Consider the following 18,662-nt stretch of genomic DNA (forward strand, 5'->3'; position numbering starts at 1 on the left):
GTATGTCTAGAAAGAGATTCTAAATCTTTTCTTTTCTTTTCTTTTTTTGTTTTTGGATCATGGGCCCTTTTGGAAGTTTAGTAACGCTTATTGACCCCCTTTCAGAATAATTTTTTTAAATGTAGAAAATAGGGGCAGCTAGGTGGCGCAGTAGATAAAGCACTGACCCTGGATTCAGGAGCACCTGAGTTCAAATCCAGCCTCAGACACTTGACACTTACTAGCTGTGTGATCCTGGGCAAGTCACTTAACCCCAATTGCCTCACCAAAAAAAAAAAAAAAAGAAAAGAAAACATGTAGGATTACAAAGGAACCCAGTGATACTGAGATAGAGATATCAAAATATTTTTTAAAACAGGTTTACAATTCCCAGGTTCAAGAACCCCAACTCTGTTGGAAGGTATCCACAAGGGTATTTTCGTGGTTTCTTTGTTGGTTTTCTGAATGAGTGTGGTTATTGCCTTTCCTTGAAATGGGGTCTGTGTGGTCCTAGTCTTCCTCAACAGTATACCTTTGCCTGGAAAAGACATATATACAACAGCTACAAACAACAAGCAAGAATAGTACTGAATGACTTATAACCAGGACACTCACAGCAAAGAGATACAGGGTTTTATCGCAGTAATCCTGAGGCTGGTGGAAAGGAGGAATAAAATTGGGCAAGTAGATGGAAAAGACCCAGTAGTTGCCCAGTATGAACCAGATGAAGAGGAAAAGGCTGAGGATGAGGTGGATATAGTATTTATGAGCGTTCTGTCTCCAGGGATATTCGTCGTCATCGTCATCATCGATCACAACAGACTTGGAGAGCAGCTGCCTCATCTTGGTGGAGTCATAGAGCAGAAGGGAAACCTGTGATATAGGCAGAGGGGCCCAAGGGGGCAGAGAAGGGGATGGGGAGGAGGAGAAAGAGAGGAAGAGAATGTCAGGGATCACTAGAGATGGATGGGGGAGGGATCTTTAGAGTTCACCTAGTTATAGGATCATGGATGAAGAGCTGGATGAAACCCAAGAGGCCATTAGGCCCCCTCATATTTTTAAAAAATGTATCAGGACAAGTAGGTGGTGCAGTAGAAAGACCACTGGCCCTGGAGTCAGGAGGACCTAAGTTCAAATTTAGCCTCAGATGTTTACTACCTGTGTGACCCTGGACAAGTCACTTAACTCTCATTCCCCCACCCCACCCAACTCTACCCCCCCCCCAAAAAAAAAGAAAAGAAAAAGGAAAACCAAATTTGAATCAATATCTTTGTTTTTTTAAACATTATCAATATTTCTTCCAGTATCCTCCCCTCACCTTCCCAGAAAGCCATCCCATATAACAAATAATATTTTTAAAGAAAAAGGAGAGAAAAAAATGGTTAAATTCATCAATATGTCAAAGCAGTCTGAAAATATATGCAATCTACCACACTTGTATACTTCCTACCTCAGGAAAGGAGTGGGGTGGAGGTGTCTTCTCATATTGGATCCAGGCTTGTTTTTTGTAATTTTTCAACATTGATTAGTGTGTGTGTATTGATGCTCAGTCAGTCGATTAACATTTATTAAGCACCTACTACCTGCCAGGCATTGTGCTAAGCACTGGGAATACAAAAAGAGGTAAAAGACAGTACAGGCCTTCAAGGAGATCATAGTCTAATGGAGGAGCCAAGAGCAAACAAATAGGAACAAACATGCTATGTACAGGATAAATAAGAGAGAATTAAAAGAGGGAAGGTGTTAGAATTAACAGAGCTTGGGAACAGGTTTCTATAGAATGTGGCATTTTAGGTGGGAAGCTGGGACTTGAACAGCTGGGCAAGCTGGGAGGTAGAGATCAGGTGAGAGAGCATGACAGGCATGCTGGGGCAGCCAGAGAAAATGCCTGGAGCTGAGAGATGGAGTGTCTTTTTTTGTGGAACAGCCAGCAGGCCAGGGTCCCTGGATCCAAGAATAAGTATAGGATGGGGAGTAAGGTATAAGAAGACTAGAAAGGTAGGAGGGGGCTTTGAATGGCAGATAGAACATTTTGTATTTGACCTTGGAAGTGATAGGGAGCCACTGGAGTTTATTAAATGTGTAGGGTGATGATGGTGATAATATGATCCAACCTGTCCTTTAGGAATATCACTTTGGTGGCTGAATCGAGGGTAGATTGGAATGTGGAAAGATGAGGCAGGTGGATGCACCAGTGGCTACTACAACAGTCTAAGTGTGAGGCGATGAGGGCCCATACCAGCAGGGGTGGGCTGATGTCCGCTCAAACTGGGCTTGTTAAATGTTAGTACTTCAGGAATTAATGAATGAACACTACAAATCAAGGCTTGATTAATTGTTTTGTTGTCTTAAGAAAGATTGAGAAAATATAATTAATGAAGAGTAAACTCAAAAGTGTGTTGAGAGAACTCTTTTTTTCCTGGAGGGCTGGTTGTTAAACATTTACCAGCACACGCCCAGTATTATGTAAAACAGAGAGGATGAGCTTATCTTTTGGGCCATCCTTTCCTCTTCTGACTCCCTACTCCATTTGTAGATTGAGTGGGGGGGGAGCAGTAGGTTCCTTCCTTATTTGTACATTTCCCACACCCACCTTTCCATTCCCCTTTTTACTGCAAACACTGAGAAATCTCCATTGAGATTCCAACCAGGTAGAAAGCATTCTAGCTACTCTTTTTTTTTTTTTTTTGCAGGGCAATGGGGGTTAAGTGACTTGCCTAGGGTTACACAGCTAGTAAGTGTTAAGTGTCTGAGGTCGGATTTGAACTCAGGTCCTCCTGACTCCAGGGCCGGTGCTTTATCCACTGCGCCACCTAGCTGCTCCCTCTAGCTACTCTTAGTGAAGAAGTCTGAGCATATCACACCAGGGTTAAGCTGGACAGAAACAGGAGATGCTGTAATTCTAGCTTGTCATGAAATATCTCCTTTATTTTCCCGGCAAAGACTTCCTTACACAAACGTGTGTGTTTGTGTGTGTATAAAATGGTTGTTACCCAAGCACAGAACAGTTTTAATGAGACCAGTGTTTCTCTTGCCTCTGCCACACTATCCAAGCTACATAACAATAGTTAACATTGATCCGGTGCTATGGATCTCCTTTGGGTGAAGGAAGAGTCTAGGCCTACCTCCATCTCTGCCCCCATTCCACCCTAATTTGTCAGACCATCTGCATTCCAGAAGTGAGATGTGTGTGTGTGTGTTTACATATTGAGAACAGGTCATTCTAATGTTTAAAGACCTAAATTTGAATGAAGACTCTCCGTCCCAAAATGACATGAAAAGATGTGGTACCGGTTGGAATCCGAGAGTCTAGAACACAGAAAACCCCAAGCAGAAGAGAGAGGAATGTCAGAATTCAGGGCTTGTCTCTCCTCAGATGAGCGATCTGGGTGCTGTTCAGTCATGCCAGATGGAACCAGAGTTTGATGGCTAGCTGTTATTTCGTTTTGAAATGAGGCGTGTCCCTGAGGGGGGGGGGCCAGCGGAGGAGATGGGATGAGGGACAAAGAGGGTAATTTAATATGGAATGATGGCTAAGGAATGTACGGCATTTCCATTGTGAATGAGTCAGAGGACAGCCAGTACTCTCTTCACTGGCCCTCACCCAACCAGAAAGCCATATCCTCAATACAAATCCTCCTTCTAAGAAGTTAGACAGAAGAGGATCACAGACTATAGATGGAAGGGGCCCTAGAGACCAGCTCTTTTATTTTACAAAATAGGAAATTGAGGCCAAGAGAAGTGACTTGACTTGAACTCATCTTGTCTTTGGCTCCAATTCTTCCTGCAACCAAGCAGACTAAAAATGGACTTATATAAGCAGGATGGAAGAGGCCAACTATGTGCTGTCTCAGATGTTTGGGGAAAAGAAATGGAACACCTACTATGTGCTAAGTGCACATATCACCTCATTTGGTTCTTACAACCACCCTGGGAGGTACATCTTCTTGCCATCCCCCATATTATAGTTGAGGAGACTGAGGTTAAGTGACTTTCCCAGAGTCAAGATAGTAAATGTCTAGGTCCCATGTGAACTCAGGTCTTCCTGACTCCAGGCCCACTGTGCCACCAGCTGACAAGGGTGATTTACCTCTCCCCTTTCCTAGGGGCAACCCATGTTCCCTCTTGCTGATACTTTCCTGAGCTGTTTGTTTTTTTTCTTTAAGTGGGGCAATTGGGGTTAAGTGACTTGCCCAAGGTCACACAGCTAGTAAGCATTAAGTGTCTGAGGTCGGATTTGAACCCAGGTACTCCTGACTCCAGGGCCGGTGCTCTATTCACTGCGCCACCTAGCAGCCCCATCCTGAGCTGTTTTTAAAGTATTAGAAAAAAAAACCTGGAAGCTAATGTGCTGCAGGCTGCTAGCTGCAGGATAATCCAGGAAGGGAGGGGACACGGAGGAGGAAAGAAGAATGGGAGGGTTTGCTTTCCTCTGCAATTCAAGAAGGCAGCTAGCTGTTTGACTCAGAGCTGGAGAATTTCAGGGTGAATATAGTGTTATGTAGAAAAAGAGACTAAACCTGGACTTCTAAAGTGTGACCTTAACCCAGAGGGCATCCCGGCTAGTGGGATTTCCCTTAAAACCAGGTTCTGTTCCTTGGTTTCCTTATTTGTACATTTCCCACATTTTGTATGTCCTGCTCTTGGGAGAGTTTGCTAAAAATGTACCGTGTCAGGGTCAGAGCAGGAGGGGGATAATGTACTCATGGGCTACTTATGATATCAGCTGTCTTCTCCAAGGCAGCATCCTGTTGCCCCCCAGCGGCTGCACCATGGCCAGGCTACTGGCTGAGTCCCACAGCGGGAGGGGCCAGAGTAACGTGGCCAGCGGGAGTAAGTGCTGCCTGCTATCCTACGTGAGCCTGGATTTCCTTTCCCAGCTGAAAGACGACAGAGTTGGTTACCATATGCTCTAGGCTCCAGATACTTTTCTCTCTTTTAAACACTGAAGCACGTTCTCTGGCTTTGCTAAACCCCTCAAGGGCAGGCACAAGTAGTTTACAAGAACCTGCCATTTTCCCATTGAGAATATCCAAGGAAGGATGCCCATCAGGGGGGGCAGTCACTGCCATGATAAAACAGCCGTGAGCCTTTTGACGTGTTTTCTTATGTCTAGCATTTAATGGCTGCCTCTTTGTGGGTCCCTTGGTTTTTTACCTTCTAACCTTTGATTTCTTATCTCTGAATCGATATCTAATTGATTTCAAATTAATCTAAATTAATCTCTAATTGATTTCAAAGCTCTTTGATTTTCTTTCTCTAAAAAGTCCTTTGAACCTGTGTCTCATGGATATAGGATGTATTACTTCTGAGGATATGAGCTAATCAATTTATCCATCTATCTGAAAGAGGAGGTGGGAAAATTGGGGTCCTGACCCAGGCTACCTAAAAACAAGCTGTTTCCTTCTTTGTACAATTGAGGGTGTAGACAAGATAACAACAAAAATAATAAGAAGAATAAAATAATAGCTAAAATAATAATATTAATAATAATAGCTTGCATTTACATAACACTCCAAGGAGTTGGTGTTCTAACCTTATCACTCTTAAGCCCTTATCTGATGTGCCCCAATATTAATTAACCAGCCTATATCTCCCAATATCAGTCAGCCAGTTGATACCAACTAAATAATTGGGAACTAGGTGGCACAGTGAATAGTGTTCAACTTAGAGTCAAGAAGACTTGAGTTCAAATCCTACCCCAGATACTTAGTTTTGTGACCCTGGGCAATTTACTTCTCAGTCTCAGTTTCTTTATCTGTCTTTCTTTTCTTTTTTCTTTTTCTTTCTTTCTTTTTTTGCAGGGCAATGAGGGTTAAGTGACTTGCCCAGGGTCACAAAACTAGCTAATGCCCAGCTAGTAAGTGCCAAATGTCTGAAGCCAGATATGAACTCAGGTCCTCCTGAATCCAGGGCAATGCTTTATCCACTGTGCCACCTACCTGCCCCAGTTTCTTCAACTGTAAAATAGGAGTAATAGTTTCTACTTCAGGGTTGTGTGAGGATCAAAAGAGATAACATATGTTTTTGGGGTTTTTTTTGGTTTGTTTTGTTTCTTGGTTTTTTTGCAGGGCAATGAGGGTTAAGTGACTTGCCCAGGGTCACACAGCTAGTAAGTGTCAAGTGTCTGAGGCCGGATTTGAACTCAGGTACTCCTGAATCCAGGGCCAGTGCTTTACCACTGTGCCATCTAGCTGCCCCCAAAAGAGATAACATATGAAAAGAACTTTTCATGCCTTAAAAAAACACTATATATAAATGCTGCTGTTGCCTAAAATGGAAATGTTCTTGAAGGGCCTTGGGACCATGTCCAGAAGGCTTAACATGGAGGCTTCTGTGTCCATCCCCAATCCCACCCCACACCCATGGGTGGGAGTGGCCACCTTTGATTGGCTGCCCGAGTCTTTCCAAGAACTGAACAGGTGAGAAGGGAAGGGACTCTCTCTCTTTTACCCCCTCTCTGAGAAATGGGTCTGGGAGAGTTTGTTTTTGCTTTTGGTCTGTTGTTTGTCCTCCTCAGTTTCAGGTACTGAGGTTAGAGCCTTAACAATCTTGGAGCCAGGATTGTAGGTAGGATGGCACAGTCAGCCAGCCTAGCATGGGAGCCCTGAGAAACCAGGGCGCTGGGGACTGAAGTCCCAGGCTGGTTTTGAACTTCAAACTGGGACTGTATTCTGTGAGCATTGAGCTACTCTGTGAAGAGTGGTAGGAAAAGAGAGCTTCCCCTCAGTCAATAGTTTTTTTGTTTTGTTTTTGTTTTTGCTTTTTTTTTTAGTGAGGCAATTGGGGTTAAGTGACTTGCCCAGGGTCACACAGCTAGTAAGTGTTAAGTGTCTGAGGCTGGATTTGAACTCAGGTACTCCTGACTCCAGGGCTGGTGCTCTATCCACTGCGCCACCTAGCTGCCCCCTTGGTCAATAGTTTTAAAGTCATGGGCAGCCAATAAAAGGAGGCTAAGGCCATTCCTGTGGTAGGGGATGCAGAGACCTACCTCCAGGTTAGGCAATCTGGACATGCTCCAAAGGCACCTCAAGGGCATGCCCAGGCAACACTACATTGTTGTTACTGTTACTGTTATTATTATTATTGGTTGGGGTTTTTTGTTTGTTTTGGTAAGGCAATTGGGATTAAGTGACTTGCCCAGGGTCACACAGCTATTAAATGTCAAGTGTCTGAGGTTAGATTTGAACTCAGGTCTTCCTGACTCCAGGGCCGGTGCTCTATCCACTGCACCACCTAGTGGCCCTTTGTTACTATTATTTTATAAAAGAACACTTACTGAGAAGGTATGGCAGGGAACAAAGGACAAAAACGTGCCCTCAAACCAGGGGCATATACTTCCCTCTGCAATAAACCATCCCTGGGAAGAGTGGTATTATTCTTTTTTTTTTTTTTAGTTAGGCAATTGGGGTTAAGTGACTTGCCCAGGGTCACACAGCTAGTAAGTGTTAAGTGTCTGAGGTCGGATTTGAACTCAGGTACTCCTGACTCCAGGGCCAGTGCTTTATCCACTGTGCCACCTAGCTGCCCCTTGGGATTATTCTTAAAGTCATGGGTATAAAACATTCCTCACCAAATTCTGGGTTGTACTCTTCCACAAGCAGATACAGAATCTAGGGCTCAAAGATAATTCCAAAGAACTCATGATGGAAAATATTCTCCACACCCAGAAAAGAGAACTATGATGGGGCACCTAGGTGATGCAGTGTATAGAGCACCAGCCCTGGAGTCAGGAGTATTTGACTTCAAATCCAGCCTCAGACACTTAACACTTACTAGCTGTGTGACCCTGGACAAGTCACCTAACCCCAATTGCCTCACTAAAAAAAAAAAAAAGAACTATGGATTTTGAATACAGATTGAAGCATACTGTTCCTACTTTTGTTTTTGGTTTTTGTTTTTTGAGGTTTTTCCCTTTTGTTCTGATTCTGCTTTCACAACATACCCAATGCAGAAGTATGTTTGATGTGATTGTACATATATAACCTATATCAGATTACTTTCTGTTTGGGGGAGGGGGAAGGGAAGGGAGGGAGGGAGAAAAATTTGGAATTAGAAATCTTACAAAAATAAATGTTGAAAATGATCTTTACATGTAACTGGAAAATAATAAAAAACTTTTATGATTAAAAAAAATAATCCAGGGCTCAAACTTGCAGGTCATATGTGGTAAAGGTTCACAGCTCCCAACTGAAGGAAACCATTGATGGATTAGAGTGTTGGGCCTTGAGTCAGGAAGACCTAAATTCAAATCCAGCCTAAGACATTTACTAGCTGTGGGGTCCTGGGTAAGTCACTTAACCTCTATCTGCCTCAGTATCTTCAACTGCAAAATGAGGGTAACAACCACTCAGGATTGCTGTGAGGATCAAATGAGATAATATTTCTAAAGCACTTAGCACTGTGCCTGGCATACCGTAGGCATTTAATAAATGCTTGTTGTCTTCACTTCCTTGCCCCATCTTCCTCTAGTCTTCATGAATACCTCCTCAGGTATGTGTAGCTCTCCACTGGGCCCTGAGGGTAGGGGTAGGGGCCCTAGTAGGGTCCTGAAGCTACCTTTTCTTGTTGCGTCTAATTTATTCTGCTGTTCTTGGGACCTTGCAACAAGCACCTATGGGTGGTTGAGGGTCTTTTGAGGTCTTTTGAGGGTCAATATGAAATGGGTGGAGGGAGAGCTAGGTGGCACAGTGACCCTGGAGTCAGGAGGACCTGAGTTCAAATGCGGCCTCAGATACTTAACACTTACTAGCTGTGTGACCCTGGGCAAGTCACTTAACCCCAAGTGCCTAAAAAAAAAAGAAAGAAAGAAAGAAAAAGAAATGGGTGGGTGGTGGGTCTGGTTCTTAGGTATTCCTTAATAAAGAATTATGCTCTTCTACACAGTCCAGTCAGAATTAAAGTAATCATTATTTGGTGCTAGGGAAGTTGACTGGGAGGAAAGTCAAAGGCCTAAGCCTCTTGGGGAGGAAAAAGAGTTCTAAAGAATTTCCTCAAAAGACAGAGGGAAGGCAAAGCTTTTCTAGAGGATAGATGGTGGGGGGGGGACTTGACATTTTGGGGGCTGGAGTACTGAAACAGTTGGTATTACATTTTCTGAGTTCTGGGATCAGAGTTCACAAGCTTGGGGGGGGGGAGGGTTTTTTGGGGAGGGTGGAATGCTTGTCACATTCCTCAGTGCTGGGGTTGAGAGGGACTTTTGATGTGATAACCCTGACTTCTGGGATTATCTGTCTCCAGGCTCGGCCAGGTAGTAAACACACCTGATTAACATTTGGCTTCCAGCTATCCTGTTATAGCCCCTTGATCCCTTGATATGTCTGCCCTGTTATCTGCCAGGTTAATCATTTTTCAGAAGAGCTTCCCAGGCCCTGCTGCATCTTTGATTTTATATCTCATAGGAAAACCCCTTTCTGATTGATTTTAGGCCCACGTCAATAAGGTTTTCCTCTGGTCAAGGAGAGGTGGAGAAGTCAAAGATTTCCCACCCTACTTTCCCCATTCCCAAATAATTCTCTCTCAAGTGCTGAGGAAATTCCCTCCACCCATGCAAGTCAGTCCCTTTTCTGCAATTTAAACTTGTAATACTAGGAAGCTTACTCTAGGTCACATAACCAGTATGTATGGGGCAGGACTCAAACCCAAGTCTTTGCTGGCTAAATCTGTAGCCACTTTACCTCTTTTTTTTTTTTTTGCACGGGGCAATGGGAGTTAAGTGACTTGCCCAGGGTCACACAGCTAGTAAGTGTCTAGTGTCTGAGGCTGGATTTGAACTCAGGTACTCCTGAATCCGGGGCCGGTGCTTTATCCACTGTGCCACCTAGCTGCCCCCTCCCTTTACCTCTTAAAAATAAACTCCATTAAACCCCTGGGTCAAAGAAGAAGCCATTTTAGGCCTTAGTTTTAGTCCTTTCTCTAAAACACTCCTAAAATGTTCGATGGAATACAACTTTCTTCTACCCTTTGCAATCACCAGAAAAAACAAATCTTCGTTTACCTTTTTCTAAATGGACTTTTTTGTGCCAATCCAACACCACAGTCCTCTAAAAGGCCAAGTTATGAGATAGAACAGTGTCTGCGGCAGCACGTCTTTTATTACCAGTGCTTGAGGCAGTACCTGGCACAATTGTAGGCCCATGATAAATGCTAATTGACGATTTATTGGTTGATAAGATGATAATAACAAGGTTCAAGCAATATTTCATTCAATGACTCTGGACTAAGCAAATTCATCCTTCTTCCATTTTCCCATCCATAAAATGCTGTAATGGGATTAATACCCCCACCTCACAGAAATGCTGGGAATACAAATGTAATCTTCTGGGGGTGCCTAATATTAAATGTTATTGTTGCTGAGAGAATTCTATATTTGGTGCATCTTAGAAATTTATTCCCTCTTGGAGCTAATGATTATTGACTTCTTATGAATTACCTTGTGGTGATGAGTACCAAAATTTAATTTGCTATTGCATGGTTTTAGCTAGGCAGGAAAACATCACTGTTGTTTATTAGGGTCCCAGGCTGTTCATTAAAGGAAATGACTCCACTTTCTCTGGTTTCTTTCCTAGAGGAAAAGTTTCTGTTATTAAAAAGAGCAGTCTGCCCAGATTCTAACACCTCAGAAGGAAAAGTTCACCTCAGCAGTCAGATGGCTCAGCAAGTGAGTCTTCCAAAGTTAATGACTTCCTCTGTGCTCGGTATCCTCTTTACGGAATTCTGTTCAGGATTCTGGCCATAGGTCTCTGTTTTAGGTAAGGCTGCATCCTAACAAGGGCCTTGGGGCACCTGTATGCCACCAGAATCCAAGATAGAGCTGGAGTAATAAATATTTTGATAATAAATTTTGTCTTACAGTGGGTAATGAAGCAACAGGGTCTTTGTAAGATGCAGAGTTATTACTCATCAGGGAGGGTGTTAGTCAATCGACAAGCATTTATTAAGGGCCTACTATGTTCTAGGCACTGGGAATACTGAACAAAAAAGGCACAATTTCTGCTCTCAAGGAGTTTACATTCTATCCGAGAAGACAATGATAGATAGATAGATAGATAGATAGATAGATAGATAGATAGATAGATAGATAGAGAGAGAGAGAGAGAGAGAGAGAGAAAGAGAGAGAGATAGCTGAGAGATAGATGATAGATAGAGATAGATGGATGATAGAGATAGCTGAGAGATAGATGATAGATTGATAGTTATAGATATAGATAGATGGATGATATATAGGTAGATAGAAAGATAGAAAGAAAGAGGTAGATAGAGATAGCTGAGAGATAGATGATAGAGTGATAGATAGATATAGATAGATAGATGATATATAGGTAGATAGAAAGAAAGAGGTAGATAGATAGAAAGATAGAGATAGATGGATGATAGATAGAGATAGCTGAGAGATTGATGATAGAGATAGATAGATGGATGATAGAAATAGCTGAGAGATAGATAATAGAGTGATAGATAGATATAGATAGATGGATGATATATAGGTAGATAGAAAGAAAGAGGTAGATAGAAAGATAGATAGAGATAGATGGATGATAGATAGAGATAGCTGAGAGATTGATGATAGATAGAGATAGATAGATGGATGATAGAGATAGCTGAGAGATAGATAATAGAGTGATAGATAGATATAGATAGATGGATGATATATAGGTAGATAGAAAGATAGAAAGAAAGAGGTAGATAGAAAGATAGATCGAGATTGATAGAGATAGATGGATGATTGATAGATATAGATGGATAAATAGAGATAGATGAATAGATAAATAGATAAAGACTGATGGATAGGTATGGATATATATGTAGATGGATAGATAGGGATATATAGATATAGCTATAAACATAGGAACATATATCATATATAGACGAAGCTATAGATACATAGGATAAATGTAAACAGAATAAATACAAGGGAGGACAGGAGGACACCAACAACTGGTGAACAGGAAAAACTTTGTGTAGAAGGTAGGGCCTAACCCAGGTCTTGATGGAAATGAAGGGTTCTGTGGGGGTGGAGGTAAGGAGGGGGTGCATTCCTGGCATGAGGAGCCATCAAGGCAAAGACACTATGACAAGAGAGTACTATGTGTAAGGAACGGAGATCAGGCCACTTTGGCTGACCCATGGAGTGTGGGAAGTGGAGTGATATAGAAGTGAGGCTGGAAGGATATATTGGGACAGGATTGTGAAGGGCTTAAGAGTAGAGGGGAAGGGAACAAGCATTTATATAGAGCCTATTATATGCCAGTCACTATGCTAAGTGCTTCACAAATATTATCTCATTTGATCTTTGCAACAACCTTGAGAGGTAGGTGCTGTTAGTATCCCTATTTTACAGTTGAGAAAACTGAGACAAATAGAGAGAAATGACTTGCCTAGGGTCATACAGCTCTTAAGTATCCAAAGCTGGATTTGAACTCAGGTCTTCCTGACTCTAGGCCTGGGGCTCTCAATCTCACTGCTTCTAAAAACTAAGTGGGAAGAAATGATGAACAGGATGCTATCAGAAGGATGTATGAAAAATGAAAACCATCAACAGAGGAAGAACTAATGGTATTTGAATACAGATTGAAGTATTTTATTTGTTAGTTCCTCTTTCTAAAGTTATTCTGTCTATTTTCTTTCAAACTTGACTAATGTGAAGATGCTTGGCTTGACTGCACATGCATGACTTGTATTGAGTTACTTGATTCCATAGGGAGGGTTGGGGAGGGAGGAAGAAAATTTAGAACACAAAGTTTTTTTAAAAATCAATGTGGGGGGCGGCTAGGTGGCGCAGTGGATAAAGCACCGGCCCTGGATTCAGGAGTTCCTGAGTTCAAATCCGGCCTCAGACAGTTGACACTTACTAGCTGTGTGACCTTGGGCAAGTCACTTAACCCCCACTGCCCCGCAAAAAAAAAAAAAAATCAATGTGGGAGGGGCGGCTAGGTGGCGCAGTGGATAAAGCACCGGCCCTGGATTCAGGAGTACCTGAGTTCAAATCTGACCTCAGACACTTAACACTTACTAGCTGTGTGACCCTGGGCAAGTCACTTAACCCCCACTGCCCCGCAAAAAAAAAAAATCAATGTGGGGACAGCTAGGTGGCACAGTGGATAGAGCACTGGCCCTGGAGTCAGGAGTACCTGAGTTCAAATCTGGTCTCAGACACTTAACACTTACTAGTTGTGTGACCCTGGGCAAGTCACTTAACCCCATTTGCCTCACTAAAAAAAATAATAAAAAAAATAACACTGTTATTTAAAAAAAAATCAATGTGAAGAAATGATGAGCAAGTGGATTTCGGAGAAACCTGGAAGGACTTACATGAACTGATGCTGAGTGAGATGAGCAGAACCAGGAGAACATTGTACACAGTATCAACAACATTGTGTGTTGATCAACTGTGATAGACTCGACTCTTCTCAGCAACACAATGGTCCAAGATAGTTCCAAGGGACTCATGATAGAAAATGCTCTCCAAATCCAGAAAAAAAAGAACTCTGGAATCTAAATGCAGATTGTACCATACTATTTCTACTTTGTTTTGTTTTCCTTTTTTGAGGTTTTTCCCTTGTGCTCTGATTCTTCTTTCACAGCATGACTAAGGCAGAAATATGTTTAATGTTATTGTACATATATAACCTATATCAGATTGCTTTCTGTCTTGGGGAGGGGGAAGGGAAGGGAGGGAGGGAGAAAAAATTTGGAACTAGAAATCTTACAAAAACAAATGTTGAAAACTCTCTTTACATGTAACTAGAAAATAATAAAATAATACATATAAAAAAATAAAAAGAAAAAAACTAAGTGGAAGAGTTTATATTTGGTCCTAGAGGCAATAAAGCACCACTAGAATTTGTTGAGTAGAGGAATGACATGGTTACATCTGCATTTAAGGAAAATTACTTTGTCAGCAGTGTGGAGAATGAATTGAAGAACGGAGAGATTTGAGGTAATGAGACCAGTTAGACTTTTGTTGTTTTTGTTCTTGAGTCATTTCAGTCATGTTCAACTCTTTATGATCCCATTTGGGTTTTCTCGGCAGAGACATTTCTTTCTCCAGATCATTTTACAGATAAGGAAATTGAGGCAAACAGGGTTAAGTGACTTGCCCAGGGCCATACATACAGCTAGTAAGTGTCTGAGACCAGATTTGAACTCAGCAAGATGAATTTTCCTGACTCCAGGCCCAGTGCTCTATCCACTTCACCACCCAGCTGCACAACGACAACAACAAACAAACAACAACAACAAGACTTGAGGTAGTAGACCAGCTGGGACTTCTTAAACTTTATCCACTTAAGAACCCTTTTCGCCTGAGAAATTTTTATGTGACCCAGATATAGAGGTATATATGTAGATACACATAACCTTTTACTGTTGCCAAATTTTTCGTGATACCCACATTCAGTTACTTGACTCCATATGGGGTCTCGACCCACAGTTTAAGAAGCTTTGGTCTAGATGAGAGGGCATGGGAGCCTGAACCAAGATGAGTAGAGAAAAGAGGTCAGAAAAAAGAGTATAGAGCTGGAAACAGCAAAATTTGACAACTTAACTAGATGTGTGTGGTGAGTTAGAATGAGGAGTTGACAAATAGTTTAGGAGGCAATGAGGTAGATAGAGTATCAGACCTGGAATCAGTAAATACCTGAGTTCAAACCCTGCCTTAGGCACTTACTTGCTATGTGACCCTGGGTAAGTCACCTAACCTTTCTGGTGCCTTATTTTTCACATCTGTAAAATGTGGGGGGTGGATTTAGACCTCTAAATCTATCCTCCTGTGATCTTATAATAACACTGAGGGGAAGAAATGGGAAGACTGGAAGATAGTGGTGTCTTTTTCAGAAATCTGGAAATCTGGCAGAAGAGTGGGTTTGAAAAGAGAGATAATGAATTACGTTTCTCATATGTTTTGCTTAACATGTATCCTTGGTATATTCAATAGGCAATAGTGTGGAACCGAAGCACATGAGAGAAACTGAGGCTGGAAACATAGATCTGTGAGTACTCTACATAGATGATAGATAAACTCATGAGAATTAATGAAGTTACTGAGAGAGCACGCGACTTGTGATGAAGTAGGCTATCCATTCCTGACAGCTGATGGATGCAAAGGGATATCGAAAAAGATATAGAGAGAGACAGAAATACAGAGGCAAAGAGAGACACACAGAGAGACAGAGAGAGACAGAGATGAATAGAGAGACAGAAAATGAGAGAGGTAGAGACAAAGACAGAGGGAGACAGAGTTGGAGAAATAGAGACAGAGAGACATACAGAGGGAGGATAACAGTTTGCAATCGGCTAGAGATGATGGGAGGTATAGAAAGGTTGCTCTGGGCAAGAAGGGCCGGCCACCTCTTTGTCCTAGACTTGGGGAAAGGAGAGAAAAGGGAATTTTGAGATGAAGAGATGGGGGATGAGAGGGTTCATGTCAAATGGCTTCCATTTTCTCAGTAAAGAAGGCAAGATTTTCAGCTGAGAAAGAAGGGGAAAGGGGCATGTGGGAGTCTTGAGGAGAGAAGAGAAAGTTTGGAATAGCTTCTGTAAGGAGGGAGATAGGGAATCAATTAAGGAGGAATAAAGACTTCCTGGGCACAGTGAGGGCCCAGCTGGAGTTGGATTATATGAATTTAGAATGTACCCACTCATCATAATTGTGAATTTTCCTCTACATCTGTTCAGCAGCACATGCAAATGAGTAAGAATGGAGGAAGCAGATGGCAGGAATAACCCAGCTCCAAAGGCTATTTAGATGAGGAGACTGAGGGTCAGAGTTGTCAAAGTGGCTTGTCCGTGGTTGAGGCTGAGCTGGGACATAAAGGACTAGGTCCTAAGTATAAGGAATTGATGGGGTAAAGAGAGATGGATGAGATGCGACAATAGGAGGGCTCTGGGTCGACCAGGAACACTAGGAGGATCTTAGAAATGGGGGTGAGGATAGTGATATGAAGACAAGAAAGGTGTATATGGACAGATAACTATAAGGAAATGACCTCTGAAGTTGATGGATGCTTAGAATGAATACTATTGGTATAGAGTAGCGGTTCTCAATTATTTATTTTTACTCAGAACCCCTTCATAGTCTTTTTTTGTTGTTGTTTTTGTTTTTGGTAAGGCAATGGGGTCAAGTGACTTGCCCAGGGTCACACAGCTAGTAAGTGTCAAGTGTCTGAGGCCGGATTTGAACTCAGGTCCTCCTGATTCCAGGGCCATTGCTCTATCCACTGAGCCACCTAACTGCCCCCCGCTTTATAGTCTTAAAAATTGAGGATCCCAAAGAACTTTTGTTTATGTGGGTTGCATCTGTCAATATTTATTATATTAGAAATTAAAACTATTATTTTACAATAATACTGTTTTAGTGTCCAATATAGTATAGGAACCCATTGAATAGATCTCAGGAACTTCTAGAGGCCCCCAGACCACATTTTGGGAATCACTGGTCTAGAGACCTCCTTTTCTTTTTTTTTTTTTTGTTAGTGAGACAGTTGGGGTTAAGTGACTTGCCCAGGGCCACACAGCTAGTAAGTGTTAAGTGTCTGAGGCCGGATTTGAACTCAGGTACTCCTGACTCCAGGGCCGGTGCTTTATCCACTGTGCCACCTAGCCGCCCCTAGAGACCTCCTTTTTAAAAAAAATTGAGATGCAATTGTTCCTGGACTTCTTTATCTCAAATCATTAACTATTGTCCACTTTGGGGAATACTCCCTGGGACACCAAGAGGTAAGTGGAATGAGGAGAGATAAGCAGAAGTTGAGAATTCTTTTTCTGCCGTGAAGGGAGGTGAATTCCAGAAGGAGCCCATCCCTGGGGAATAAACAGGGATTTCAGCTTTAGGCAGGATTGATTCCAGACAAAATAAAAAAAGGAACTCGGGTTCAGTAAGTTACTTTGTCCTTGTCTGTAACATGAAGGGATTGGACTAGATCAGGGGTTTTTAATCTGGGTTATATGGACTTTTAAAAAAATATTCTGATAACTGTATTTCATTATAATTGATTTCCTGAGTTTTTAATATATTCTGTATTTCAGCATAATTGGTTTCCTAACTTTTAAAGCATTCTGATAATTATATTTCAATATAATTTTCAACCTTTTCTTAATATTCTGATAACTGTATTTCAATATAATTGGTTTCTTAACTTTAAAAAAATCTGATAACTATTTCAATATAATTGGATTCCTTCATAATCCTATGTATTTTACTTTATGCACTTAAATAAATTATTTTAAAGAAAAAACCCATGGCAGGGCAGCTAGGTGGTGCAGTGGATAAAGCACTGGCCCTGGATTCAGTAGGACCTGAGTTCAAATCCGGCCTCAGACACTTGACATTTACTAGCTGTGTGACCCTGGGCAAGTTACTGAACCCTCATTGCTCTGCCAAAAAAAAAAAAAAAAGAAAAGAAAAGAAAAGAAAAGGTCCATGGGCATAGGGTAGAGTCAAAGAACCAGAAACAGAGAGAGGCAGAGAGAGGGGATAACTGGTTGCAATCTGCTAGAAAAGATGGGAGGGAATGAGTTCAAGCACACATGTGGGAGGGTTGCCCTTGGCAAGGAAAAGGGCTGCTTCTTTTTCATAGATTTGGGGAAAGGAAAGAAAAAAGAATTTTGAGATGAAGAGACAGAGATGAGAGTTCAAGTCAAATGGCTTCCATTTTCTCAGTAAAGAAGACATGTTTTTTAGTGGAGAAAAAGTAGGTAGGGGGTGCCTTCAATGTATCAGATGGCCAAAGGGGTCCATGAGACAAAAAAGGGTGAGAACCTCTGAACTAGATAATTTCCAAGTTCCCCTATCACTCTAGATTTCTATTCCTGTATTTCAGCTCACACAATCAAGGTCTCCTTCCATAGATTTTATATCTATCTATATATGTATGTATGTGTATGTATATGTATATGTGTATGTACATATATATATATATTTTTTTAATTGGGGGGGTGGGACAATGAGGGTTAAGTGACTTGCCCAGGGTCACACAGCTAGTAAGTGTCAAGTGTCTGAGGTCAAATTTGAACTCAGGTCCTCCCAAATCCAAGGCTTTATCCACTGCGCTACCTAGCTGCCCCTCCCTATATATTTATACCTGTAACATCTGAACAAGTATCTAAAATTTCCTGCAATTTTATGTTTTTCTCATTGTTATTTTTAACTTCTCTCTATTTCTCTGTAATAATTAATAGTAAAACCTCATCCTTTTAAAAAACAAAACAGGGGCAGCTAGGTGGCGCCGTGGATAGAGCACCGGCCCTGGAGTCAGGAGTACCTGAGTGCAAATCTGACCTCAGACACTTAACACTAGCTGTGTGACCCTGGGCAAGTCACTTAACCCCAACTGCCTCACTTAAAAAAATAAAATAAAATAAAAAACAAAACAAATAACAACCCCTCCCCTCCGCCCCCCCATCCCAAAACAGAAGGCTTCTGCGCTGATTTCAGAGGAAGCTGGTAAAACTGAAAGCTGAAGGGGTGGTAACAGTAATGACCAGCAGGGGGAACCAGAGAGCCAAACCCTGAGATCGAATAAAAGGGTGGATACTCAAAGTAGGGGTTGGTACTCAAAGACTGAATCCTCCAATACTTTGCTGTTTTCCTCAGTCATGCAGAATTTAGGATTTAGCTGATAGCTGATGTGCTGGTCCGTGATATGGAGTAGGCCCAGCCAGAGCAAATTGTAAAATCTCTCATC

At 41.9% G+C, this 18,662-nt stretch overlaps 1 protein-coding gene across 2 annotated transcripts in view; it reads right to left on the bottom strand.

The window, feature by feature from the left end:
- Positions 1 to 244: 244 nt before the first annotated feature.
- The window catches only part of TMEM272 (transmembrane protein 272), a 53,846-nt gene continuing 35,428 nt past the window's right edge, over positions 245 to 18,662 (bottom strand). For both annotated transcript variants that reach the window (XM_043997287.1, XM_043997286.1), the window contains exon 5: positions 245 to 852. In XM_043997287.1, coding sequence (XP_043853222.1) covers positions 490 to 852 — 363 coding nt within the window. In that variant the 3' untranslated portion in view covers positions 245 to 489. The remainder of the gene's footprint in view (positions 853 to 18,662) is intronic.

Source organism: Dromiciops gliroides, chromosome 3 (assembly GCF_019393635.1).
Source record: "Dromiciops gliroides isolate mDroGli1 chromosome 3, mDroGli1.pri, whole genome shotgun sequence".
Taxonomy (NCBI): domain Eukaryota; kingdom Metazoa; phylum Chordata; class Mammalia; order Microbiotheria; family Microbiotheriidae; genus Dromiciops; species Dromiciops gliroides.